At 49.3% G+C, this 27,998-nt stretch overlaps 2 protein-coding genes across 11 annotated transcripts in view; both read right to left on the bottom strand.

Moving 5' to 3' along the window:
* Nucleotides 1-312: 312 nt before the first annotated feature.
* LOC122369776 (structural maintenance of chromosomes protein 6-like) lies at nt 313-5,073 on the bottom strand (the record flags this gene model as incomplete). The annotated part of the gene is made up of 5 exons (XM_043344771.1): nt 4,916-5,073; nt 2,123-2,271; nt 1,580-1,775; nt 1,154-1,312; nt 313-487 (listed from the first exon to the last, which is right to left on the bottom strand). Coding segments are annotated over exons 2-5 (638 nt in total), but the record flags the coding sequence as incomplete, so codon positions are not given.
* A 15,355-nt stretch (nt 5,074-20,428) lies between these two features.
* Nucleotides 20,429-27,998, bottom strand: part of LOC122369777 (prominin-like protein) — a 94,009-nt gene continuing 86,439 nt past the window's right edge. For 6 of the 10 annotated variants that reach the window (XM_043344781.1, XM_043344779.1, XM_043344780.1 and 3 more), the window contains 3 exons: nt 27,906-27,998; nt 21,629-21,864; nt 20,429-21,328 (listed from right to left, as the gene is read on the bottom strand). In XM_043344781.1, the coding sequence (XP_043200716.1) occupies nt 21,849-21,864; nt 27,906-27,998 (109 nt within the window). In that variant the 3' untranslated portion in view covers nt 20,429-21,328; nt 21,629-21,848. Of the gene's footprint in view, nt 21,329-21,628; nt 21,865-27,385; nt 27,529-27,905 lie in introns of those variants that run through there. The other 4 variants (XM_043344774.1, XM_043344773.1, XM_043344772.1 and 1 more) reach the window with 2 other exon arrangements.

Below are 27,998 nucleotides of genomic sequence, written 5' to 3' on the forward strand. Positions count from 1 at the left end.
TCTTGGATGGGTTCTTTTAAGGAGTTGGATGTGAAGTAGGAGAGGACAGCACGGAGGGTATCCCTGTCGGGATTTAAGGATGGATAGATCTTTAGGACGGGCCGAATCAAGTAATTGGGTGTCGTCGGCGTAGGAGATGAGGCGACCGTGAGGAAGATAGGATGGAAGGTCATTTGTGAAGATGCTGAAAGATGGACCGACGAGGGAACCTTGCGGAACCCCATGGGAAAGAGGCAAGAACAAGGAACCCCTCTCACCACCTGCCGTCGACCAGTCAGGTAGCTACGAAACCATCTAGGATCAATACCATACCAGCACAGCTTTCTAAGCAGAACGTCATGGTCAACACTGTCAAACGCCCGGCTCAAGTCGATGGACGTGACGGCGACAACATCGCCATCGTCGACATGCCGCGTCATCCACTCCACCGCGTCGATCAGCGCGTCCTCCGTTGAGTGTCTAGATCGGTAAGCATACTGTGACGGAGCTAAAAGGTGACAGCGAGCGAGATAAGATGACAGCTGAGTACAAACAATTTTTTCACACACTTTTGATAACACAGGTAAAATAGAGATTGGCCTAAAATTGCCTGGTAGATCTTTGGCACCGGACTTGTGCAAAGGCACGACTGTAGCGAGCTTCCATGTATCGGGAAAAGTACAAGAAATGATGGACGCGTTCACAATGTGTAAAATATGAGAGCCTATGACAGTAAAACACGATCTTATAGACTGCAGCGGTACACCATCATGCCCGACTGCGCGGGACGAAGACAACCGGCTCAGAGCCAGCGACAGCTCCGGCAGCGTGGCAGGCTGCAGACGCAGCCCCGTCGACGTAACACACGGCGGCCGCGGCGGGAGTGGGGAGGGGTCACTGGCGGACAGCTCAGCAGCGATTCGCGGCCCAACAGCTGCGAAATGGGCGTTAAAAGTGTCCTCTTGACCCGGTGGTACCCCCTCGCCAGCACCAGCTCCACCACGGGAAGGACGGAAAGCGAAGTCCCTGATGTTGCGCCAAAAGGCTCGGCGATCGGAAAGCATGTCACTGGCTAAAAAGCATGTCACTGCTGTAGAATAGACCTCGGCATACGGCTGTAGATATGTGGCCTCTGTTTTCCTGAGCTCACCCAGTTTCCGCCGGAGACACTCACCCTTTTCGCTGGAGATGCGGTAAGTGCTGCCGCCGCTGTCTTTCAGACTTCTCTCGATCGTGATGTGGCCGCCGTACTTCTCCGGACTGAAGGCGTCGTAGCCGCTGTTGTCCAGAGTCAGAGATATCACAGCTGACTTCTGACCAGTGCGGATCAGACCTGGCGACGAAAAAGACGGTCGAAATATGATAATCTGTGAATTCAGGGTTTCCGAACTTCCGGGGTCATTGGCGCCAGTAATGTTAGACTTTGTTTCCAATACACTAAAATTATGACTTCAGCTACAACTGACGCAGTGGAAGCAGACTACGAGTCAACCTGAGTCAAAGTCTTGGTTGGGGGCTCTGGGCGAGGAGCTGAAGTCCTGGCACACGCACGGAACGATGTGTTAGTGCAGTGTTGTGGGCCGCGCTGTGCACAACTGACCTTTGATGTTGCTGCCGCGGTCGGTGGTTGCTGCGCGAGCCCCCAGTCCCACCATCACTGCCGTCAGCACGGCGCTCTTCCCGCTGCCATTCTGGCCTTTGATGAAATTTATCCTTTCATTCAGTTTGAAGTTGAGGTGCTCGTGGCACATGAAGTTCTTGAGCGTGATGCTACGAAGAAAGCCGGGACCCTGGGGCTGTGAGGAGATAGAAGGCGCGTTAGGATATCACAAGTAGTTCACTGTCTGTAGTGGGCTATGGTTGTTTCTACCGCTGTGATTACGGATTGATAGTTCAGTAACACACCTTACGACATGGAGCTAGCGATGGCTTACAGATAGTTACTGGTCAACAGGATAAGAGCTTAGCATGCCTAGGTATTCTATTTCAGTATTTACGAGTAGCTAGAATGCACAAATAGGTAACAACTCTATCGCAGAACAATTGAGACAGGGAGAATGCACGGTGTTTGGTCCCATCTCTAGCCCAACTAAAAGTCCCAAGTCACCCGCGGTGCAGTGATTCCACCTTAAGTTCAACTCACCAGTGTCTCCTTAGGCTCATCGTAGCTGCTGCGGCTCCGTTTGCGCGCCGGCGCACCAGAGTCAGAGCTGGTGCTGCGACGCACCACCTTGGGCACAACCTTCGGCATCTTGGTGCCGCCAGTGCCAGAGGGACAGCACTGTAGGTGAGCTGTGGAAACAAATTTATTCATATACATATGTCCCATTGATGGACGAAATGATGCCAAGCGATGAAAAGTATTTGTGTTGCTTGGCACCCTCTGATCAGTGTTAGGACCCTTGGTAGCAGGGCTATGAGGTCATAATCAGTCAGAGTCTACAGTTACCAGTGCTACCTGGAGTCACAGTCAACTTTTCGATGCTGAAAACAAAATCAGTCACCTAAAGTTCATCAGCTCTGCAGAACCTCCAGGACTTCAACCTAAACCTCAACCTAAACCTACCTACCGTTTAGGTTTAGGTTCGGTACAAACCACGAAGCCGGCCGTCATAATCGCGTCACTGCCCGAGCGATGTCATGGGACAACGCCTCCGGGGGCCGGTCGTACCCACAGGCGAATGACTGACAGTTGGCGAGCCGGGCCCGGACGGCCGGACACCTTGGTGTTTGAGGCGGGGTTGACTTATCAGACGCTCTGGTGCCTGTTAATTGTTCAATTAGCCGATTGCCAGTAAGTTATGTCCATGTACGGCGCTCCTGGGCAGATACCAACTTTTGTTAAATAAATAACCTACGAGTTTCGCCACATATGCCTGGTAAGTGGCACTGCACTGTAGAAACGCGGCCATATTTAACCTTCTCAAATTCTCCATATAGTTAGCAGTGTATCTGTTTTCACTTTTGACGAAATGTTGCGATTGCGAGGAATGCTAAAATTAGTATGGGGAATGGGGTTGTTTGGTAAATGACGAACAGATATTAACGAATGAAGAAGCATTTATACGAATCATCAAAGGTCTTGCCTGAACTCAAACAGTCATGTCGAATAGCAAAGGTTATACTAACCGACGAGCCAGACTGGAAAACATCCATACACTACGCCGTTTGTAGGCCTTCTTGCGCCGAAATTCGGCGCAAGCGATTTTGCGCTGAAATTTCTGTTTGCGTCAAAAGTTGGGTGCCTATTTGTGCCAAAATTAAGCCACTTATATATAAAGCACATATATGTGCACATCTACCAATCAAGGCTATATCAACCAGACAGAGCGTTCCGGGGCCTTGGACGCTCTTCCATGGTTCAGCGTCCGAATAAGTTTTTTATTTCCACGGAAACCCAATACCTCAATACGCTTAGCACAATGTAGCGTCGTGCCGTGAAACAAGGACAGAGCCGTAAGTTCATGGGCCACAAAAATCGGCGGAAAATGTGGCTTGCATTATCAGTGTAATGTAACTTACGAACGCGTGGTGAGTGAGCTTAAGTGAAACCGAAACAGCGGTGTGTTCGAGGCTGGCGGGAGCCAGTGAGGGCCGGACAGTAGAGCAGCACATCAGCCTCTTCTCGGCACACGGTGCAGAGCGCCGCGGGGCACCGCTTGTTTGGGCGTTGCTGGCATGCCGCGGAGTGGAGACAGCTGATTCGGTGCACATACAAGAGCGAGCGGCCCCAGTGGCCCGCCCTCAGGTGGTGCACCGAAACGACGTCCTCTCGGTCCGCTCCGGGGATAGGGAGCGGTGACGTGCTCCTAAGGAGTGGCTCGGACCAGTTGTCACGCCATTAATACGAGGCCGCACAATGAACAGCCCTGATCAGCGAACGGGTGTTTGAGGGCAGGGTGGCCGCTTGTTACGCCAGGTCATACGCGCTCTCAATTCCCTCAATACCGCCACTGGGCGGTATTGCAGTATTACTTAACGACGCTCGGCGATTTTCAACAACGTCTTTTATGGGTATCTGTCTCCACATCGAGGGTTGAGGCCTCACCTGGGCGGCCGCTCCTCTGCTGAGTAGAACCAGAGCGGCTCGCCAGTTCGAGCACACGACTGGGGCGAGGACATCTTATTCCAAAACCTCCCCAGAGCCGCCGCAGGGTGAATCTGCTGCTAATTAACCAGCAAGCTGAATAAATGGTACTCTCTTAGCAGACGTCACCCGAGCTGCCATATCTACGTCTCACGCGCGCAACAATTGTCTTTTCATGGTTAAATATATAACAAACATAATCTAACCTGACCTAACCTGACCTACAACCTACAACCTAACCTACCAACCTACAACCTACCCTACCTAACTGGATATGGCAGCTCGGGTGACGTCTGCTAAGAGAATACCGAATAAATTTGGTGACCATCTTTCAGCAAAAAATTATGCAGCCGCCCTGCACCAAAAAAATCAACCGCCGCTCTGTGCTGAATTCATTCAGCGAATGCAAAGTTGTGGCGGACGTGCGCTGAAATTTTCAGCGCAATCCCGCCACTATGCCGGACATATACGGCATACCATGTATTTTTTCCCAGTCTGGCCGACAGATACCCTATATTGATATGAATACCGTAGGTTGCAAGTTTTAGCCTTTAGGTTGGTAGTTTGTAGGTCTGTACTTCTGTAAGTTGGTTGGCAGGTTCAATGTTATAGGTAAGGTAAGGTCAGGTGAGATTACTTTAAAGTTTCGGTAACGGTAGCGCTGGCTTACACCAAAGTTTCTTGGTTTCACCACACTGCACCTATACATTTACTCATAACAATAACAATAACACAGCAACAGCCAACAGTTAGACAATGAAAATGAAAATTTACATTCACATTCGGAGAAATTCATCTTCCTCATTGAGTATCTCAAAACTATGTTTTAGGGCCTTGCTCAAAACTTACCCAAAACAACCAAAACGCACTGGGAGCCCTAAAACCAATAATTGCAAAATCGAACAGCAAGTGTTATCATTTTGTAATCAAAAATTGAAATCGTGACTCGACTTGTTTGCCAAGATCATGTTTGCGCGGGATAACTGCAAAGCTATGTATCGTACAGTTATTGTTCAACAAAGATTGACGACGAGTGGTGAAAAGCACGTTTGGCGAATGAGACTTACAGCTGTTGATGTAATTGCTTCAAATTGCCTAGCAACTGCTCTTCAAAGCAAGCTTAGAACAGAGTATGGTCTCAGTTCAGCCGCATATGAAACAGGGCCAGTAAACTGAGTTGAGGCCATTAAATATATTTTACTGCAGCTTTCATATGAAAGCATCGACAATGCTTTATCCAGAAAAGTAAACGACAATAATAAAAAGGTGAGACTTTGACCGCTTATTCTGCTGGGAGACGGGAGCAAGTTTTTCGGCCTGAATAGATTATTGCAGAGCACCGGCATAATAGTCCAGCCACCCGACAGGTGCTCGACAGGTCGGGTTACTCACGGGAGATGTCATCTAAGTCAAAGCATCAAAATTCAAAGGTAAAGTTATTCCCATTTTCATGTTTTGACATCGGCTCAATCGCCTGACACCCGGAGACCTCGGGTCGCTGAACGGCTGAATGAAACCCGTCCGGCTGACAGGGACGTAGCCAAGGGGGGGCGGAGGGGGCGCCCGCCCCTCCCTTGGGGTTTTCAGGAGGCCCCCCGAAAGGATTCAGGCCAACGTGGGCCGAAGGCCCACGTTGGCCTGAATCCTTTCGGCCTGAATCCAACGTGGGCCGAAGGCCCACGTTGCCCAAAATAACGTCGGAGGCGAACGAAATTCACGCAGGAATCTAAAAAATGACGTCAGAACAATCAGGGCCCTCTGACCAGCCTGACAAGTGACAGCTAGGGCCCTTCTCATCTCCTGTGAATAACCACTAGTGTCTGTGTCTGACCGCTAGGGCCCCTCTGACTCCTCAGTAGAGAGGAGGCCCTCTGTGGGTAGGAGGCCCTGTGTAGAGAGGAGGCCCCCTTAGAGAGGAGACCCCCTGTAGAGAGGAGGCCCTCTGCAAAAAGGAGGCCCTCTGTAAAAAGAGGCCCTCTGTAAAAAGGAGGCCCTCCGTAGAGAGCAGGCCCTCTGTAAAGAGGAAACCGTCTGCCAATCAGAAGGCCCTTTGAAGAGAGGAGGCCCTCTGTAGAGAGGAGATTGTCTGAAGAGAGGAGGCCCTCTGTAGAGGAGGACTCCCTCAGTAGAAAGGAGGTCCTCTGTAGGTAGGAGGCCGTCTCTAGAGTGAAGGCCCTCTGAAGAGAGGAGGCCCTTTGCAGAGATGAGGTCCTCTGTATAGAGGAGGTCCTGTGTAGAGACGAGATTCTGAAGAGAGGAGGCCCTACATAGATAGGAAGCCCTCTGTAGAGAGGAGGTCCCTGTAGAGACTAGAGAGGAGGCCCTCTGTAGAGAGGATGCCCTCTGTAAAGGAGGCCCTCTGGAGAGAAAGACACCCTCAGCAGAGAGGAGGCCCTCTGTAGATAAGAGGCAATCTGTAGGGAGTAAGCCCTCTGTAGATAAGAGGCCCTCTGTGGGCAGGAGGCCCCCGGTAGTCAAAGACAGCTTCGTATATTAAGTACATAGAGTGGAGGCCCACTGCAAGCAAATCATACCTTCCGGCTTCTGTTCCCTGCTACTCTCTATAGAGAGTTCTCAGTTCTCACTATAACTGAGAACTCAGGAAACTGTACAAAATAGACTCCCAACCGCGTCGCCGCCCACTGTAGGAAGGGACAGGGGAGGAGGTCCTCTGTAAACAGAAGGCCCTATCCTATGTAGACAAATTACCTATTTGTATAAATGCGCTCAGAGAAATCACGCCGGGTGCCGTCAACGGTTTTGCCGTCAACGGTTTTACCTGCAGTGGCCGCAAAAACTGCCAAAATAGCCGATATTTTCGGAAACCAGTTTTCGGCAATAACTTTCGTCTCAAAATTTGCACGAACTTCCCTTTACCAGCATCGTGTTCCTCTCGTCAAGACGTGTGGAATGAACTATCAATTGACCTTGAAAGGTCAACTTGAAAATTTGGCCTCAGGTCAAGGTCATGACCTGACCGATAAGGGCTAAGTTCCATATCAGTCCATCCGTATCGTCGAGCCAAACACAACTAAGGTGTATTCATCGCTCTAGCATGCCTCTATCAAAAGTTATTCGCGAAAAAGTCAGATACCATTGGTGACCTGAGATGACCTCAGGGTTATAAAAAGGGGTCACGGGTGCCATTTTTATGTTCAGTGTGTCAAAGATACTAGTAATTCAGTGTGTTAAAGTGTTTATAATGACTTCCGTCTAAAAAGGCGACTTTCAATTTTAGGTCGCAAAATTGACCTGACCTTATGTCATCGATATCAAAATTCCAAGACATACATTTTTTTTTGCATTTTGTCGCTCTTGTGCATTTGCATCTCTGAAAGTTTCAAAGCGTTTGGTCACTCCGTGTAGCTTTGGCAGACATTGAAACTTATGTAGTGAGGTCATTTGACCTGACCTGGTGACCTGACTTTAAGTGACCAGGGTCTGAAATTTTCACAACATATGTAGAAATGATGTAGGTTAAAGTGTGGCGCGCCGCCGTTTTTGAGATATTCACGGTAAACTGCAGGGGCTGTTTAACACACACCCCCCCCCCCCCCGGCAGGGCGCGGGTTAATGCATGAACACAGCAGCCCATTTCTGTAATATATAACTAGTTACCTGTCGCTGTGTTGGTATTTTTACGATGCATGAAATAACCCAAACCATTTATCAGACCGTGGTGATATTCCCATAGCCATGCTTCGCACAACTCATAATAATTCATTTGACCGGGAAATTAATATATACCTATCCATCGATTTGTTTGTTTCATCTACGGCGTAAATGAAGCAAACCACCTGGACCTAGGAAAATTTACTAACGCAACCATGTTTTACTTACAGCAAGTAAACGTGGCATCATTCACACAGAAAGAATTGAATACCGTATAGTTTCAATCTTGCAGACGTCAGTCAGGTCAGAATCGTGACAAGCCTATTGGAAAATATAACTAACTGTGTCCTGCTTCGAGTAAACGAGTCAAAATCACCCAATTCTTTCTGAATTACGTCAGATTAGCTGATCTGTAAGCACCCAGGTGGCATTTACTGACAGGGGCACCGGGAAGGATCATCTGAGGTGAGGTGAGGTCATCAACAGTTTTTAGCCAATAAATCACGACATGATGGGGCTAAATAGTTGTTAGTGTACCAAACCGTTCGCCTGGTCATGACGCGCCGATTGGTACCCAGCGTAACCTTCCTAGGTCAGATTTTGAAGTTGACCTATCTATGTAGGTCGTTATAAACCATATTATTTGTTATGACCTCTGGCGACCTCAATATTGACCTGACCCAAAAAAGTTGTTTACAAAAGTTGTAAGTCGTTCAACGAACTATCAAACGCCGTTGCCGTTTGTCGCTAGTCGCTACGATTCGTGCTTTTCGAGTTCTGACGAGGGCCAAAAAGGCCTCCGCCCGATTCAGAGTCTTTCAGAGCCCGCCCGGAATACGGTTAAGCGCTTGAACGATATATGATAATACACCAAGTGTTACTCTTGCCGTCATCCAGTATCCACCCATTCCTCGCAGATCCTCCCCCTCCTGCTGCGGTCCGGCCGCCGCCGCCGCCGCAGGCGGCGCCCAAGTTTTTTTTTTTTTTTGCCAATGCCACTCGGAGACTTGTGATACGCGTACCTATGTTTCTTACCGCTGCAGCGGTTAGAATAAAGAAACATACCAGTGCGCTGGCCATATGAAAGCTGAACAAAAGCCTGCATTATATTGTATAGGGGAAGCCGGGGGAAGCCCGGGCGCGGGGAAAGCCCGGCCACCCCGTTTCCGGCTAAATTATTCACAATAAAATGCTCAACTGTTTGTCCTTTCAGCGTGGCAACTAAGGTAACGCCAGCAAAAAAGTTAACCCTATTCCTGGCGGGGGGGGGCCTCAGGAGCCCCCCCTGAGGTTTTTTGGTTATATCTCCCAAACGCGTTGAGCTAGGAAGCTCAAATTTTCTGACTTTTCCTAAAAGGCTTCTACGCAACATGTCTGAAAATTTTGAGTTGATCTGACCTCAGGTCAGGTCACCAGAGGCGGTTTGGTGACGCTACCTCAGAAAAGTTTGCAATCACGCCAGAGCTAGAGTTTTTGACCAATCAATTTCTTCTCTTCAGGGTTTAGTTAGGGTACCAGTATGTGCAATTTGTATATCTCGGAATTTTGATATCGGTGACCTAAGGTCAGGTCAATTTCGCGACCTCCCCATTATAAGTCAATGGGGGAAAAATCAACTCCCTGTTTTTACCACTAAAACGGGTCGGAATGGCCCCATATACCATACATGACTTCATATACGATCAACCTTCACTACCTTGAGGTCTGTTTTGCTGTTGGGCAGCTGTGAGGTCATGTGACGTCATCAAAGGTCACCAAAGGTTTTTGGCCAATAACTCCGTACAGGAACAAGATACAGACGCGTGGATGGTCTCATTGTGTTCAGCTCGTCAAGACGCATCGAATGATATACATGATGACCTCGAGGTCACGTGACCTGAGGTCAACCTTTGACCTTGACCTTTCGAGGTCAACATATATATCATTCGATGCGGATTGACGAGAGGATCACGATGATGCCCTTAGTTTGTTCCTATCTTGACTAATTCGAAAGTTATTCGAGAAAAACTATCTCCATATCTAGTGCCGCCATTTTGACTTTTTCGACCCCTGTGACGTCATCTTTGACCTGACCTGAAAATGACCTTAGTAAAAATTGTAGATCTTGGCCGTGCGTATCCGATGCCGTTTACCGCTTGTCGCTATCTTGCTTCGTTCTCGAGATCTCAGGGGGGGGGCCGAATCGGCCCCCCCCCCGCCAGTTTCTTGTCCCGGCGGAGCCCGCCAGGAATAGGGTTAAGGCTAACAAAAATTGCATATTGTTAAAGTTATAGCGCAAAAATGATATTTTAATGGTTTTTAGCTAAAAAGTGAGATATGTTGCACTGTTAATGTTATACCATACAGTACTAATATTTATACGAATGTTATGTAAGGACCGTTTAAGTGTTTGTAGTGAGGGGTGACGAGGCAGACTGGCTTAAGTATGACATTTTTTTCGAATATCGCTGTTCTAAAATACAAATTAGCACATTGGGGTAACCCCGGGCGAGTGGCCAAGCATACCCCCAACCGAGAGCAATGCCACTAAACCACTATTTTCCATGATATAATTGGTACTGAGCAGGTTTGGTTTACACCTAGATCAAAGATAAATTTCGAAAATAAACATGTCATCATAGACAAAGCCAGTCATGTCACTTAAGGTCAACTAGGGTCAAACTACGTTTTTGCAGATAACGCGACAGACAATGAAGCTAGAGCTTCAAAAATGGTGTCGTTGTGTTCTTCTTCATCAGCCGAGTCGAATGATATGCAATATGATACATTAAGGTAAAAAGAAAAATAAATTTTAAGGAATTTTGAAATACACATTTTTTGTCAATTTTGTATCACGATTTTCATCGACCTGTACTGTATATGTGGTAGACGCTAGCTAAAATACCAGTAGTGACATAAACTCTAAGATGTCCAGAGCTTATCAGTACCTTAATATTTCACTTTCCGTAAATATTTGGAAGACACATAATGGTTTCATCAACTCGTTGTAAAGCGCTGGGGAGGTGGCCGGCGTTACCCCTATGCCGGGCTTACCCCAGAAAAATCAACACTTTTTTAAAACTCGATTTTCTCAACCTTATACTTATTCCACGAAACCGAATTTTTGGGAAAACACGGCCAATGAACTTAGCTAGCTAACAGGATATCAACATTTTATACAGCACGTATGATATGTAATAAAAATGAAAAAGAGCTTACTATGCCGGGCTTCCCCCGGCTTCCCCTACAGTGGCGTACCCAGGAATTTGCGAAGGACCAGGGCATTGGACGAGAGGGCGCCAATCAAGGAGGGCGCCAACAACAAGGAGGGCGCCACATATCTGAAACTTGAATGTGTCAGTTATGTTCGTACACGTGCGGAACGAACATAACTGACATTGTACATGCGTACACAATACACATTGATCAGCCTCAGGCAGCGGTACACGTGCGGTACGAACATAACTCATAACTGCGAACGTGAAAGTGTCGCGGCCGAGATGATGACGGCGACGCCGCTTTGTCCAGTCTTGGCGCTCCTTCAGTGACAGCGGTGCCCTCCTAGACGATGGTGGTGACCCTCTGTCCAGTGTTGGCGCTCCTCCAGTCGATAACGGCGCGCTCCTAGATTATGGCGGCGCCCCTCTGTCCAGTGTTTGCGCTCCTCCAGTCGATAGCGGCGCTCTCCTAGATGATGGCACCTTCCCGGCTCACTGGTGTCCTTCTGATCAGAGGGCGCCCTCCCGGCTCACTGACGTGCTTCTGACCAGAAGGCGCCCTCCAACTCACTAGCATGCTTCTTATCAGAAGGCGCCCTCACGGCTAATTGGAATGCATCTCCTCAGAGGGCGCCCTCTCGACTTACCGGCATGGTTCTGTTCAGAAGGCGCCCTCTCCACTCACCGGCGTGCTTCTGATCGTAAGGCTCCCTCCTGACCCACTGGCGTGCTTCTGATCGTAAGGCGCCCTTCCGACTCACCGGTGAGGTACTTGTTATCAGAGGTCGCCCCACCGACACACTGACGTGCTTCTGATCAGAGGGCACCCTCCCGGCTCACTGGCGTGCTTCTGGTCAGAAGGCGCCCTCCGACTTCATGAGTATGGTGTCAGTTATGGGATATGTAGAAATGCTGCAGCTCTAGTCTCTGAATAGCTCCCATGGCCATGTTCTGGACAGAGGGGCGCCAGTCACTGAGGGCGCCGGGGACGATGAGCCAAAGGGACAGGGCATGCACGGAATGTCCTGTATGTGCGTACGCCACTGATTGTATATGTAATTATGTAGGCATGAGACCCTCTGTAGAAAGGAGGCCCCTTTAGGGAGGAGGCCCTCTGTAGAAAGGAGGCCCCCGGGATTCCTCCGCCCCTCCCTTGGCCAAATCCTAGCTACGTGCCTGCCGGCTGACGTTGAACGTTGCCGACGGGAAACGACCTCACCTGGCAATGGAACTGCAGTTTCACGTTAAATTCTCAAAGACAGCCTCTTCGCAACTTCCTTCACACTTCAACGCACCCTTCAAAGACCGTGGCAGCGCTAGTGTCAGTGTTTACCTGATCGCCGCTACTATCGTATTTGATACCGTTTGATGATTGATCGCCATATAGCTATCTTGCTGGACCATCGATTGTGCGATTGCATAGATCCTTTGCGCAGATAACAGCAGAGTAGAGCATTGAACGTCGTCTGAGCGCTTCATCGATATGATATCCCTGAATAGCACATTACGACTCTAAATCCTGCGGTCTGAAGAGTGTAGTACATCGGTAACATGCAATAAACATAAGCCAGGACGTGATGATCGTACCTACCGCTATAATTGGCGCAGTCCATTACTATTATTTTTTTAATATAGCTATTTCTATCGACAAAAAAAAATTATGCATCTTGAAGAGACTACATGTCTATTTGTCCTTTGAACATCGTTATGCTTTTTAACAAATACTTTCAAAGGTGTTCAAATCGATCCTTTTTATAGCTATATAATATCGGCGAAGCATCTAAGGAACGTCAATCTCTACGTGTCCAGTTTTAACAATCGTGCCAACTGCCAACATCGTCCAACGGTCATTGACGAGCGGCATTAACATGTTTTTACGTTTTGTTGTTAGTCGGATAATGTTGATGAAAATAAAACAAGGTGGGATGGAATGGAGACGCGTAATTCGATATCTGCATGCTGCATCAAAGGCCATTACGAAAGACGTCCGGAAATGGCATTGGCGATCGGGAGCGCGGGAACTACTTTCGGACTGGGGGGGGGGGGGGAGGGCACATCATTGTAGAGATCAACCTATAGGGTACCTCCAAATCTAGCTTTCTCAACGGTTTTAGGCTACTTATTTTTTCATCCCTTGACTTTTTCAACAAAAAAGGAAACATTTGCATAAAAAGTACGGTATTCGGTCTCAAAGTTGTGGGGGCACCGCCCCCACGGCCCCAGAGTTGGAGGGGGGGGGGGGAAGCTGCCCCCACTGCCCCCCCGTTCCTGTGCCTATGTTGGCGATAAGAAACAGTAGGTAATGCCTTTCGCCGCAGCGCCTGTCCGATGCCTGTGCGTTAGGCTACCCGCATTGCTCGGGTGCTATGCGGGTCAGTCTAACCACAGTCTAGGCTCTACGCGCCGCCGATGCCCGATACTATCGCCGCTCGGGAATCGCTGACGACGTTACGTTTGAGGGCATCTATGTGCTCAGTGCATACTGCATGGACTATGGAATTGGACATTGCGTTTGTGTGCTGAGTTTTACAATACAGGATCATAATGAAATATTTATTGATAAGCTTTTTGAACGGGTCGAATTGAAGCACGAACGACGTGCGTTAATGAATTGGTATAAATACCATATCGCATTTGAATTCGATCAATATACTCGTAGACAAGCCATTCCTGCAGTTGTCGCGCCGTCTGCTGACTTACCTGTGGGGTCTGTCGTCGGGCAGACCGAGGTGCCGCGGGCCGAGGTGGTCGGGTCGGGCGGGCGGTGTGAGGGCCGCGGGCCGGTGCCGCTGCGGCGCCGGCCGGGTCACCCGGGCAGCACCATAACAGAGCGGGCGTGTTGTGGCTCCGCTCCACCGTCTCCCGGCTACCGCGCCAAACAGGCGTCACCGCTCCGCGGCCGTGTCGCCGCCGCCGTGACCTAACGACACGGCACGGCACGGCACGGCTCGGGGCGGGGCGGGGAGGGCGGCGCACGGACGGACACCGGGCGGGATGGTCGGACTCGGAGGGGACGACGACAGGGGACGGAAGGACAGTAAATAAGAGACTGATAATCGCGAGGGTATTCTTTTTCCTGTCAAATGTACCTAATAGAATATGTATGCGCCACTTTTTAATTCAGAGGGGGGACATGATAATTGGTAGGCATACGAAGTACCACCGATTACCGAAGAGCCATAAATGTGTTTTGATGGCCTGTTCATTAGGTTTTTGATTAAAATCCTTATGTTACGTAAACAGATTCATCACCTGCATCTTCTACGGCGGCGATTGACCTGTTTTGTCATAATTATGATCGTTTTAACTTTAAGGTACCTACACCTACCTATTATTACCTACACCTACCTATTATTTGCCCGAATTCAGCGGAGCAGGGGTGCGTTCTTTGGCCTAACGCCGGCCGGCATGTTTAATCAGCACCTCCCCGCTGTTGATAAGGCATTTCTATGGCGGATGCTTGTCGCTCCTGTTCTGATTTATGGATGTGAGGTCTGTTTTTTAAGCTCTGGAGATATTGCTCGCCTCGAAGGCTGGCAAGCCTCGGCGGTCAAAAGCGCGCTACGCCTACCGCGCACTGCCCACCACTCCGCACTAATGGCGGCACTTCGCATCCCAAGTGTACAAGCTCTCGTTCGGCGGTCTATTTTTCGCGCTACTCAAAACGCTTTTCGTGGCCAGCACCGCCTCCGTTGTGTGCTGGTGAGTAGCCTGGCCCAGTTGGCGACCAATGCGAGATTCGCGGAAACATCTGCTTCTATTGTGTGCCATCTAATGTCGCTATGTGGGGGAAACTTCATGAGGGTACTGGAGGCTGCCAGCGGTCATATACACGGAGACTGGGTGCACACGCCCAGGCCCGAGTGTGGCCTTGCGGACTCGCTCAGCTGGCTGATGGACAGCAACAGCGCCGAGTCATGGCAGCTAGTAAGGCTGCTTGTAACAATACATCCAAACTGATTCTCCTAGTCCGCCTGATGTAAAAAGCTGCCCGTGCTTTGCAAACGTGACTTTGTTGTGCCGTGCTGTGTTTGTATCTTCACGTGTCACGGTTATGTTATGAAGATATGTTCTCCTTGTTTTGTCCTCAAAGGATGTCAAATAAATATGATGATGATGATTTGCAGAACAATGCTCCGTCTTCAGTAGCGGCGGAACACCTTCACTTAAAGGGGGGGGGGGGGGGCACTGCCGACTTTTGGTCCCATTCTTTCCATGCAACGCCCATAATAGGTAGGTAGGGCTAATGTTAAAATGCCAAAATCAAAGGGGGGCACGGTGCCCTGGTGCCCTCCCCGTTCCGCCGCCTTTGTCCGTCTTTTCCATTCTCAGGAAAGGACGTACCCGTCTCATCATGGATCACCCAAAAAGAAAGCGACCACGCACACATTGCTCCAACAGACGGTAAATAACTTTTGAAAATACCTATCTCCAATTTTAGTGTTTTCTGAACCAAAATGTTGCGAGGAATCCGATGGTGTGGTCCCTGAAATCTGAAAAATTTCCATTTTGGAGATAGCACCTATTTTTTGAAAAGTAAATATTCGTCATGCACAAAAGTCAAAATTCAAATAAATTGAAAATATAATGAGTGAATATTTATACTATAATACTAGAACTAGAATGTATCGAACATGAATTAGTGATATATTTTAGCTGAGGTGATACTATATCTGCTCATACATGTACATGAATTAGTACATTAACCCTCGTCGGCCGAGAAGGGGTGGGGCGGATGCCGCCTCATAGGGGTTTTTCGCGATAGCTCAAAACACGCTGAGGGAAAACAGCTGAAACTTGGCATACCTAATATTTTATTCAAGCTGGATCTTTTGACACCAACTGCGTTTTCAGGTCAGGTCAGGTCACTGACCTATGACGTCATAAATGAACCTCTGCATGGTCCTCAGAAGTTGCAACTTTGCAACGCCCTCAGTGCCAGAGGAACTTTCACAGGAAGATGAAACTTACAGGACGTAGTATCCTTTAGAGGTCTCACAAATTGTATATCTCAGATTTTTCCCAAATGTCACATGAGGTCAGTTCGGTCACGTGACCTCACCATAATAAGTCAATGGAGGGAAATATGAAAACTGTTATTTTGACGCCGGAAATTGTCTAAAAACTGTCCCAAGCACATGAAATCGTGGTTTCATGCACTCTTTGTAAGGTCCGATCATGAAACCACGATTTCATGTGCTTGGGATAGTTTTAGATCATTTCCGGCGCCAAAATAACAGTTTCAATATTTCCCCCATTGACTTCCTAATGGTGAGGTCACGGGACCGACCTGACCTCATGTGACATTTAGGTTAAATCCGAGATAAACAAGTTGTGAGACCTCAGAAGGATACTACGTCCTGTAACTTTCATCTTCCTGTGAAAGTTCCTCTGGCACTGAGGGCGTTGCAAAGTTGCAACATCTGAGGACTTCGCAGAGGTTTATTTATGACGGCATAGGTCAGTGACCTGACCTGACCTGAAAACGCAGTTGAGGTCAAAAGATCCAGTTTGAATAAAAGATTAGGTATACCAAGTTTCAGCTGTCTACCCTAAGCGAGTTTTAAGCTATCGCGAAAAGCCCTATGAGGCGGCACCCGCCCCACCCCTTCTCGGCCGACGAGGGTTAATGTACTAGTTCATGTACATGTATGCGCAGATATAGTATCATCTCAGCTAAAATATATCTCTAATTCATGTTCGACACATTCTAGTGTTGTTACAAAAATTAACTCATTATATTTTCAATTTATTTGACTTTTATGCCTGACGAATATTTATTTTTCAAAAAATATGTGCTGTCTCCAAAATGGAAATTTTTCGGATCTCGGGGACCACACCATCGGATTCCTTGCAAAATTTTGGTCCAGAAAACACTAAAATTGGAGATAGGTATTTTCAAAAGTTATTTACCGTCTTTTGGGGCAATGTGCGCAGCCAACAGTTGTTGGCTGCGTGGTCGCTTTCTTACCTGACAAACTTTGTTAAGGAAGAGGATGCTCCCGTATGGGGGACTGTTTGAGCGGTTGGTTGGCTTGACCTGCCTATATGAAACTGTAAACTTGAATTTGGGTCACTCAATAAAGTAGCCGGTGTGTTAGCGGCCCAGCCAATAGCCATTTGTTTGCTGAATGGATAAAAGTGGGTGTCTTAGCTTATCCACGGCTGGGCTAAGCGTACCTACCGTCTTTGGTCTGTGAAGAGACTCACATTGCCCATGCCCATGAACCTATTAATCTGACAAAAAAGATACATGTGACGTTCAATTTTATTTAACCATCTCGGTGTTTACGTTTAGCCTTGCTTGTAATTGTTTTTTCGTATTCGGGAGAAGTGCTAACACAGCATTTCCGGCTCGGATAGCGTCCAAACGCGGAACATTCATGAATTGGGCACGGTCGTCAAGTTAGATGTAAGTGAATCCTAATCTATAATCTAAGATTCGGAATCAGGTGAGCCCCTACGATTTGGACCAAACTTGGTCAGTGGATAGTACGTAACGTCCTGATTACGGTGCACCCAAAATCTAAGCTCGGCCCGCTATATTTACGAAGATACGGGTGTTTGAATTTCAAGGTCATTCGGGAGAGCCCCTACGATTTCCGTCAAAATTTGTGTACGGACATTATAGATGCACCTCATTACGAATATCACCAAAATTTAAGCTCGGCCCGCCATATTTACGAAGTTACGGAGGTTTGAATTTCAAGGTCATTTGGGTGAGCCCCTGCGATTTCCGTCAAAATTGGTATACGGACATATTACATCCTCCTCATTACAAATATCATAAAAGTTAAGCTCGGCCCGCCATATTTTTCAAGTTACGGAGCCTAACACGGAGTTTCAAGGTCATTCGGAGAGCCCCTCCGATTTTCGTCAAAATTTGTATGCGGACACATTACATGTTCCTCATTACGAATATCGTAAAAGCTAAGCTCGGCCCGCACTATTTCAAAAGTTACTGACGTTTGAAACTCACTGAAATTCAAACATCTCTAACTTTTGAAATAGTGCGGGCCGAGCTTAGCTTTTACGATATTCGTAATGAGGAGCATGTAATGTGTCCGCATACAAATTTTGACGAAAATCGGAGGGGCTCTCCGAATGACCTTGAAATTCCGTAACTTTGTGACTCCGTAACTTGAAAAATATGGCGGGCCGAGCTTAACTTTTATGATATTTGTAATGAGGAAGATGTAATATGTCTGTATACCAATTTTGACGGAAATCGCAGGGGCTCACCCAAATGACCTTGAAATTCAAACCTCCGTAACTTCGTAAGTATGGCGGGCCGAGCTTAAATTTTGTGATATTCGTAATGAGGAGCATCTATAATGTCCGTACACAAATTTTGACGGAAATCGTAGGGGCTCTCCCGAATGACCTTGAAATTCAAACACCCGTAACTTCGTAAATATGGCGGGCCGAGCTTAGATTTTGGGTGCATCGTAATCAGGACGTTACGTACTATCCACTGACCAAGTTTGGTCCAAATCGTAGGGGCTCACCTGATTCCGAATCTTAGATTATAGATTAGGATTCACTTACATCTAACTTGACGACCGTGAATTGGGCGCTTACTGCTGGCGAGCGGCTTCACTTCGAACATGTGTACTATATGTAGGTATAACCGTGTAGGATCCTGGTAGAGCCGAACGGCGGCGGAAGTACCGCTGCAGGCTCGGTCGGGCGGTTTGTTGGCTGGGCTGGCGCCGGGCAACACGCGCTCCAAGTTCACTGTCACCGCGGTGCGATCGACGCTGCAACCTCGGTCGGTGCGGCCCGGATCGATGGCGCGTGCCTGACTGCGGCCGTCGTGTAGTTACGGCCCGGACCGAATCTTTACCGTTCCGGACGACACGGGCGCCTACAGTCCAGCTATGCCGCGTCCGCACTCCGCAGCCCCATGTGTCCTGGTATGATTGCCACTGGAGACGCTTGACCAGACTGGTGTCGTATTTATCAGGTCGTTTTTTTGTACGCCCTGGCGCAGGCACACATTGACATGCCTGGATTGATGGAGAAAGACCCAACGCGGTTTCCGATATGGTGACCTCAGTGAGCTCATGTGATTCAACCACATTTTTTAGCACATTTTTAGGTCATGATCCTGGTCAGATCCTGGTCAGGTCACTTCGGTACATATGACATTATAAGTGAGCCTTTGCACGGCTCAATAATGTCGCAACTTCCCAACGCCCTCAGTGCCCTCATCTTTCGCAGGGGGAGGGGGGGGGTTAAAACTTACAGGAAGTAAAAAGCTCTCAAACTCTGACAGCGTCAGCTTCTATATATCGTTTTTTTTTTTTTCATAAGGGTCGCGTCAGCGTGAGGTCAGGTGGGCTCACTGGCGGATCCAACCCAAGGGTGGGGGTGGGGGGGGGGGGAGGGGTGCATTTGGAGCAAATGACCCCAGCTCGTAGCTTCCGAAATCGATGCGAATTTGCATTTTTTCTAGGAGAGAAAAAAAATTAACAATTTTTATGGCTGGGGGAAAAGTTTGTTTTTGAAGGGCATAACGGTGCGATAGCAATCAAAATCCGAGGAATATTTTTAATTTGGATAAACTTTTTGGGGGTGTGACTTGCTCGCAGCGTCTACTCTGAGACCTCCTTTTTTGATCCGCCTATTGGTGGGCTAGGTGATCTAATCCAGAATTGGAGGATCAAAAGCATCCGGAAATTCCCATTGGTGGGTCGCTGAAAAAAAGTTCGGCTGAACCTGTTTGTCAGTGAGTATGTGAGTGAGTTTGTCCAAGCTTTTTTGGACCTGGAGTCAAAATGGGTGGACCGATCGGGACGAAAGTGGGACCGTTTGATTCGTCTCCGGCGAGGTAAACTTTTGGTGCTGGCCTCGGTTCGCTCGGTGCTTCGTGGCACATGCTATTCCGCTTCAAAGTTTCGGTGACACGAAATTTTTTGTCAAGGCTACAGGTCAACCCGAGGTCACGGGCAAAGCCATACTGGCGGGCCACATCGGTAACACCTTGAACCAGTTTCCAGGGGGGTCACCGTCTGCGAGGGGTGCAGGCTGCACGTGCTGGGGTCGGAAAACCGTTTTGACGTGAGGTCCTCTGGCTCAAAGAAATTTTAAGCTATCAACCTCAAAATCGGTTCAATGGTAGTCCCAGGCAAGGCCTCCAAAATAATGCACATTTCATTGGGCTATGGATCCTCTAATTCTGGCCCAAGGCAACGCACGAGCGCTGCCGGCATCTAGTCAGTATTAATCAATGGGAGGAAGGATTTTGATTTACGAGTGCACAGCCGTACAAGTCACGAAAGTCGCGAGCCAGTACCCCAAGGTTTAGCATCGCCTCTGTGCCTATCCAGTTTCAATGCTTTCATACCCTAACTTTACCCGGACCGCTGCGCTAGCCATTGTGTCGACATGCCAGCACCAATTTCTACTCTTTCTGTGACTAGGGTCGACATAACATGGGGCGTCGCAAATTTAGCTGCGTAAACCAACCGAATCAGTTATAGTCCAGTGTCCACTGAACGAAATCCAGCTGACGATGAGGTAAAAAAAAAGATCGTCCAAAACACAAGTCTTAGAACACGCTTGGTTTATTAGCGCTACATAAAACACGGTCACTTCTCAATGGATAACACACATTTCGCACGATCACGTAAATACGAATACAATATCAACGAAATGCTCATACTTCTTCCATCAGCTGTTGATCGCCATGGGACGTATCTACTAAGTCCGGGCACATTTCGTCTTCACCAGTGCAAGCTTTTCCGGGACACCTGCTTATGTTTTGGTCTGCACTCGTCAAGTGGCCAAGAATTGTTTGTTCAGAAATACATGCCTTTGCCGGGGACGATGCTTCCACCCATGGTCAGGCACTTTACTTTGTAAGCGCCGATATTTGCGAGAATGCCAATGAACGGCGCAAAGAGCTGACTCCAGCCAACTGCTGAGAAGACTGACCAAACGCGGCATACGAGGTTCCACAAACACACAAACATTCACACAACGGCGGCGAAACGTGGAGTAAAACAAAACAGACCGCCGCTAAAACAACCTAAAACGAGCCGCCATCTTGGGCAGGGACACATCTGGTACAGTCGCACTGTCTTCAAAGCCGTCAAAACGCATATAAACAGGTTCTACAAAACACATACGAACGGTCATGGCCTCCATCCGACGCCATATTGGAATATCCGGATAGCTCCGGTACGTACCAGTTAAACAGATCCATGATCGCATCAGATCACACACATCACTCGCCGAAAACAGGCGTCGGCACGAGAGGCCTTCTCAGATCCCTCTGGCCACAAAGGTCCATCCTATGCCCACACGAAGGCCCAAAAAGGACCCACTGCCAACGCCCCCGGGCCCCGAGCGCCAGGCAAGACCCAAATCGGGCCCCGCCCAGACGACACCAAAAGGTTTCCGGAGCCCGGCTTACACACGGTTAAACTTCCGCATTTCGCACTGGTTTCTTGGCCCTGTTTCACCGGTGATAGCAGCACACTGCTATCACACGTGTCAAATTGGGTTTCCATGGAAACATCAATAAACCATTACGTCGTCAATCTGTGTGATGTCATCAAATATTGCTGCTAACATCTTCACGGCCGTGCGATTAAACAAATGTATCAAACGCAATTCAACGAGACAGCAATTCTGTTCCAAACGCAGCTCACGGATTACACGAAACGTCATTAGTGTGACCTCATCACATTACGTCAGCTCGCGCAATTTGATAGTAGCGTGCTGCTATCACCGGTGAAACAGGGCCCAGAACGCCCGCTGTCCGCTTCAACCATGGCGTATCACAGCGTCGGGGCAGTCACGTGACAGACACGTGACTGGCCGCGCCCGGGGGCACGGGCGGTCGTCAGACGGCGAAACTGCGAGCGCCCCAGGCGCGGCGTGTCACCGGCCGGAAGCTGCAGTTGCGCCGGCCGATCCTAGATGGCACCACGGTACGCAGCGGCGTCGCCGGCTCCCGCCTGGGCTCAAGAGCGCTCCGGCCTGTCGGGAGACGCGGGTCAAGGTCAAAACTGGCGTCAGACGTCAGACGGTCAGACGAGGCGTCAAATACACCGGGTCGGGCGCTTACAGCATTATTCATAGGCGGCGGAACGGGGAGGGCACCGGGGCACCGTCCCCCTTTGATTTTGGCATTTTAACATAGCCCTATGGGCGTTGCATGGAAAGAATGGGACCAAAAGTCGGCAGTGCCCCCCCCTTAATTTAAGGTGTTCCGCCGCTACTGGCATTTTTCGAAAATCTTGCACGTTAGACGAATGATGAACATTGGACTAAGCTGATCTATTCATGCATAAATTATGACGGTTTGCGTTATCGCTTGCAGACTAGAGGCAGTGTCGCCGTACTAGTCACAAAATGCCAATGCGACACTATAAAAATAGTGGCATCCACAACCGCCTCATGTTCCTGTCAACAGCCCTAAACATCTGACACACATTGATTGGTTGCATGCTACAATAATTCTGAAAACAACAGGTTATGGCGATCCTTCAATAATCGATCGAGCGAGTCAACCGACTGGTAACGAATAGGGTAAAAAGACTAGATATCGAGAGATATTCTAGAAAGACTGGATCTAGATACTGAGAAGAAAAAAAACATGCAATATGGCCACACCAAATACAGGGGAGCAAGAGGGTTTCATTTGTAACCCTAAGTTTTGTAAACGTGTCTCAGGTTGCGAGGAATACATCGAGTAGCTAATTGCAGGAAACACATCGAAAATACAAACGTACAAACAAATTTACATTCCAATAATTATCGGGTAAATATAACGAATACCATTGCATTTTATTTCTGTAACGCATATCACAGGGAAAAGACTATCGACATTTGAAGAAGGTGCACAATGGGTCACCATGGCGTAACCACGGAGCACTATCACAGCTCAAAGGCAACACCGTCTAATAGAAAACAGACAGGTCGTAGTTAGAAAGGCTAGGCTAACCTTCAAGGCTTCACAACCGCCTACAGAAAGGACATTATAATATCTAGCGTAATATCGAAACCAGGGGCGGATCCAGAAAAACTCCAAGGGGAGGGTCATGAATCGAAGTGGTGCCCCTACCTATACCCAAAATTAAAAACTCAACGGATTTCGTCCACTTCATTTTGGTGGTGCCCCCATTTTCAGTTTTTTTCTTTTTATTTTTTATTTTTAGTCAGTATATCTTAACTCTTAGCCACAACCACATTTACCAATTGTAAGCAAGTAGGTATATATGAATGTGCTATGTGTATATATGTTGTGGACGCTGAGTAGTGAGTACCTACTTACCAGGAACGTTATCAGGTAAGCGAATCGTTGTCAGTCCGACGAACTTGACCCTGGCGTCTAAAGGGTCTGTCCTTGACACTTCAGGCTTGTCAGGGGCACCAAAGTCCTTCCAGGGACACCACAAACCTGTCAGGGGCACCTACGGCCTTGTAGGGGCGCCACAGGCCCGCCAGGAAGCAGGGGCACCACAGGTCTAGCAAGTATACACGACAGGCCGGTCAGGGGCACAACGGGCCTGATGGGCCCATGAGCACCCCTAGGGGCAGGGGCACCACAGTCCTTCCAGGGGCACCGCAGGCCTGTGAGGGGCACCAGCGGCCTAGCAGGGACACCAGTCAACACAGGCCTGCCAGGGGCACCACAGACCTGCCAGGGGCACCAGAGGCCTGCCAGGAGCACCACCGACCTTGCAGGGGTAACTTGGGCCTGTCAGGGGCACCACGGGCCTGTCGAGAGGCACTTCAAGCATTTCAGGGGCACCATAGTCCTCTCCGGGCGCAGGGGTAGCAGGGGCACCGGAGGCCTGCCAGGGGCACTACAGGCCTAGCAAGGGCACCACTGGTCTATCAGGGGCACCACGAGCCTGTCATAGCCAGGCATCTCAGGCTTGTCAAGGCCCAGGGGCACCACAGGTCTGTGAGGGGCACCAGCGACCTAGCAGGGGCACCAGTCAACACAGGTCTGCCAGGGGCGCCACAGACCTGCCAGGGGCACCACAGACTTGTCAGGGGCACCAGAGGTCTGCCAGGGGCACCACCGGCCTCGCAGGGGCACCTTGGGCCTGTCAGGGGCACCACGGGCCTGCCGAGGGGCACTTCAGACTTTTCAGGGGCACCAGTCCTCTCCGGGCGCAGGGGTACCAGCGGCCTAGCAGGGGCACCAGAGGCCTGCCAGGGGCACCACAGGCCTAACAAGGGCACCACGGGCCTGTCAGGGGCACCTCAGGCTTGTCAGGGCCCAGGGACACCACAGTCCTTCCAAGGGCACCGCAAGCCTGTCAGGGGCACCAGAGGCCTGCCAGGGGCACCACAGGCCTAGCAAGGCACCACCGGCCTTGCAGGGGCGCCTCAGGCCTGTCAGGGGCACCAGGCCCGTGGTGTCCCTGCTAGGCCTGTGGTGCCCCTGGCGGTCCTGTGGTGCCCCTGTCAGGACTGTGATACCCCTGATAGGCCGGTGGTGCCCCTGGCAGCTCTTTGGGCCCCCGGGCCTCAAGGGGGGGGGCATGACCCATGTGACCCCCCCCTTGGATCCGCCCCTGATCGAAACAAACTCCGTGACATAAGGAAGCACAGGACATCTATATCTATCGAACGCACAAGTCACCATAGAAATGATCCATCATAAAAATAAATAAATGGTCGAAGGAGGGTACTATCAGGGTATAGTCTCTCTTGAAAGTATCGCGTCATGGGCTGCGGCGGCTCGGCGAACTATTCCATTCAGTTTGAAGACCCCAGCAGTGAGGTCATGGCCTGTATTATAAAGAGTACGGTGTAACATGATTCTACGCCAGCGGTAGGAGGAAAACTGCTATATGACGCAGGCCCCAGCGGCTGATAACTGGGTCAAAACAGGCGGAGGCCGGCCAAAGGTCATGCTCGTGTCAGTCTCCCTTGACCCCGTCCCCCGCCCCAGGCGGATACCGGTGCCTCTTGGGCTCACCAGCCGCCAGCCGGGCGCTCATTGGTCTGCCTTGGTGGGCGCCAATCACTCAGTTGTGTGTAACGCGTAAAATCACAACGAAGCAAAGTTCCCGCCATGGTCCTAATGTGAAGAGATTTTCTGAACGACGTTAACAGGTCATGAGAGTGGGGCAACCCGATATCAAATAGGATTTTTAAAAAGAAGACGGCAGAACGGTAAATATTTTTGTCGTCGTTCACTAGCCGGCTCATTAAAAAGAGAAAACTTCACATATGGGAATAATTGGCTAGAGAGCGAATTGGCGAATTGGCTAGAGAGAGAATTTTCGCTGTTATTTGAATCCGCTCGCGGGTGCATTTGCAGCCACGGATGCATTCTGTTAGCGGGTGCAACAGATGACCGTATTCGGGCACGGGTTTCCGGATTTTACCAGAAACCTGTGACAGTCGTGCCTATGACGGGTCAAATTGTTAGCTTTGCAATGAAGCAAATCTCAACAAATCCTCTGCGAGTAGGGTGGCCTCCGCTGACCACATGCTTACTGCCATCACAAGCTACCGGACGGCGACCGCCACCTCCCTCCATCCCTAGTCGCAGTCCGCAGCCACTCCCCTCGCCCCGCCGCGCCGGCTGCCTCCTCGTGTCAGGCTTCGGTCAGTGCTACCAGTGGCTTTCAAACCTTTCCGCTCAACCGCGGCTGGGACAGGTGGCGCCTTCCCTCAGAGTCGCGATACTTTCAAGAGAGACTATACATATAACACAACGATGGGCGTGTAAACTGACAGAAAAGCGAATCATTTACTGTTTCTAAAATTAAAATCAAATAAAAGACTAATCAAGCAGCTTTTGTCTTTGACAGGACGCAGCCTCGACCTTTTTTAAAAATTATAACGTAAAAAACAATTTGAATTTATACGTCAGTTTTTCACGCCCATCCAATAGATTGACATCCATTCCTACGACAGCGACTGCAGTCTAACCTGACCGCACCATGTGACGTCACACCTTATATGACGTCACATTACGTCACCACCGGTGGCAGTACCGCATCACAGGCCGTCGACCACCTGACACAACGACCGGGTCAAGGTCAAGAATGCTAGGTCAACATGGGATCAAGGTCACTAACTAGGTGGTTTGGACAAGAGCCAGGCTTCAACCGATTTAAGAAGCCTTGCGTTTTTCTCATTCTTGGGAGAAATTGCATCGGAAACGGAAAAACGTCATTGGATTAGAAGAGTATTTCGCTACAGGTATACTAAACTGCGGGACATAATTGGGAACATGTTAGTAAACGGATTTCTAGCTCCAACTGCGTTTTCATCACTCATGGTAATTCATTATAGGAGAATAGACTTTGACATATCAACACGCTAGCCTAACTGACTTCTAAGACCACGCAAAACGCATTTCAATATGAAAACTGTTCAAGATTACCTAGATCAGTGACTACCAAAACACCACGAAAAGGATCGACTACGCACAGCACACGTTCTTACAAATCTCCGCACTTGACGAGACATTAGCCATTGTATCAGCATCAGCTGTGCCAGTCGTCTGACAAGCGGGGGTGCCCGAAACCGCAGCGCACGCGCCCACTCTCGACTCCCTCTCTCGCTCAGAGTCCGACTCGGAGTCCGAGTCCGAGTCGGAGTCGGGAGTTTGGACGGCCAGAGCACGCGCCAGATACGGATGCGAGTCGTAAGACCGGAGGGACGCCCGCTCTCCGGCCCTGTGAGGTCACATCCACAAAATATTGGCTGATTTCTTTCTAATCGAGCACAAAAATAACTAACAACTAAGGGGGTTCATGAATTAATTCGTTTAAATTGAGTCATTTAGATGACGTGAATGTGTGATTTAAAAACAGCAATAGGTAGGTTTCTGATCGATACAAAACTACACATTTAATAACGTTAGATTGTGTGACAAAAATAGCCCATAACATTATGCATAATGTGTGCAACAAGAGCCTAAAAGCGTATGTGCTTGCATTCGCCGCACAAAACTATAAAATAAACGTAACCAAACTAAGTCACTATACGCCTGATGAATACCCATACAGCTGTGAATACTATCATGTCATTCAAATTGCACATTTAATTTAACCAACTATCCAAGCGTACCTAAATCACTTGAGCCTAACTTCAGAAAAAGGCCATACCATGGCGGAAGCCCAATAAAATAATTCATACAGACTGCAAGCCAGTGCATAATTAGCAAGCTGGCGGGATCTTTAACTCATAAAAATTGCGATGCATCTTTGAAAAGTTATTCATGAGTTTTCAGACAATCATACCACGCATGCGCCGCGCAATCATAGCGTTTGCGCATGCGCCGACAGCAGAGGCAGCCATGCAGCGATGGGCAGCACTGGGAGGACATAATATCGAAAAGAAACCAGCCATAACCGGCTTTGAACGGGATAAAGCTGGGATAAGCCACGGTAAGCCGTATGATCTGCCCGATAAAAACCGGCGCAAGCCGGAATAAACCAGAATGGACCGGCGCGGGCTGAAATAAACCGGTTAAAGCCGGTGAAAGCCGCGGGGTGACACGGCGGAGCAGCAGTTCAAATCGCGCACCTGTGCGGCGCTCACAACTGGACGGGGCTCGCGGAACGTGAAGTTTGCCTCGCCAACAACAGATGGCTCTGCTCAGGGTTGCCGGCCAGCCGCCGCAGCATACAGTGCCAGTTGGACTTCGCCTGATCGCCGGCCACACTGAGACATAGTGAAAGCCCAATGACGAATCGGCGACAGATAATAATATCGGGGCACGTCCTGGCCAATGATTTATAGATGTAATCCCTTCATGGGCACAGCCAATAGAAATTTGTTGGCCCCAACATGATAGCCATTAGGAAAATGTCAATATGAGCTGCTGAATGCTTCAAGATCCCTTCGAGGCATGAGGTAAACCTTCAGAGCTCGAGATCAGACGGCTGACGGCAGGAAGTACAGTAAAGTTTCCAGTAGCCAGCCGTCAGAAGCCAGAGGCCAGCGACCCGAGGTCAGCGGTGAAACGTTAGGTCAGGGATTCCGAAGTCCGAGGTCGAGGTCAGTAGTCGGAGGTCGAGGTCAGAGGTCAGGTCACTCACCCGGGTCCCGGGTAGAAGTAGGGCGGAGGCCGCTCATACCCGGCCGGGGCCGGGTTGTCCGTGTACCCCGGCGGACCGCCGTTCAGGTCCCAC

Source organism: Amphibalanus amphitrite, unplaced genomic scaffold, assembly GCF_019059575.1.
Source record: "Amphibalanus amphitrite isolate SeventyFive unplaced genomic scaffold, NRLGWU_Aamphi_draft 001071F_arrow, whole genome shotgun sequence".
NCBI classification, from domain to species: Eukaryota; Metazoa; Arthropoda; class Thecostraca; order Balanomorpha; family Balanidae; genus Amphibalanus; species Amphibalanus amphitrite.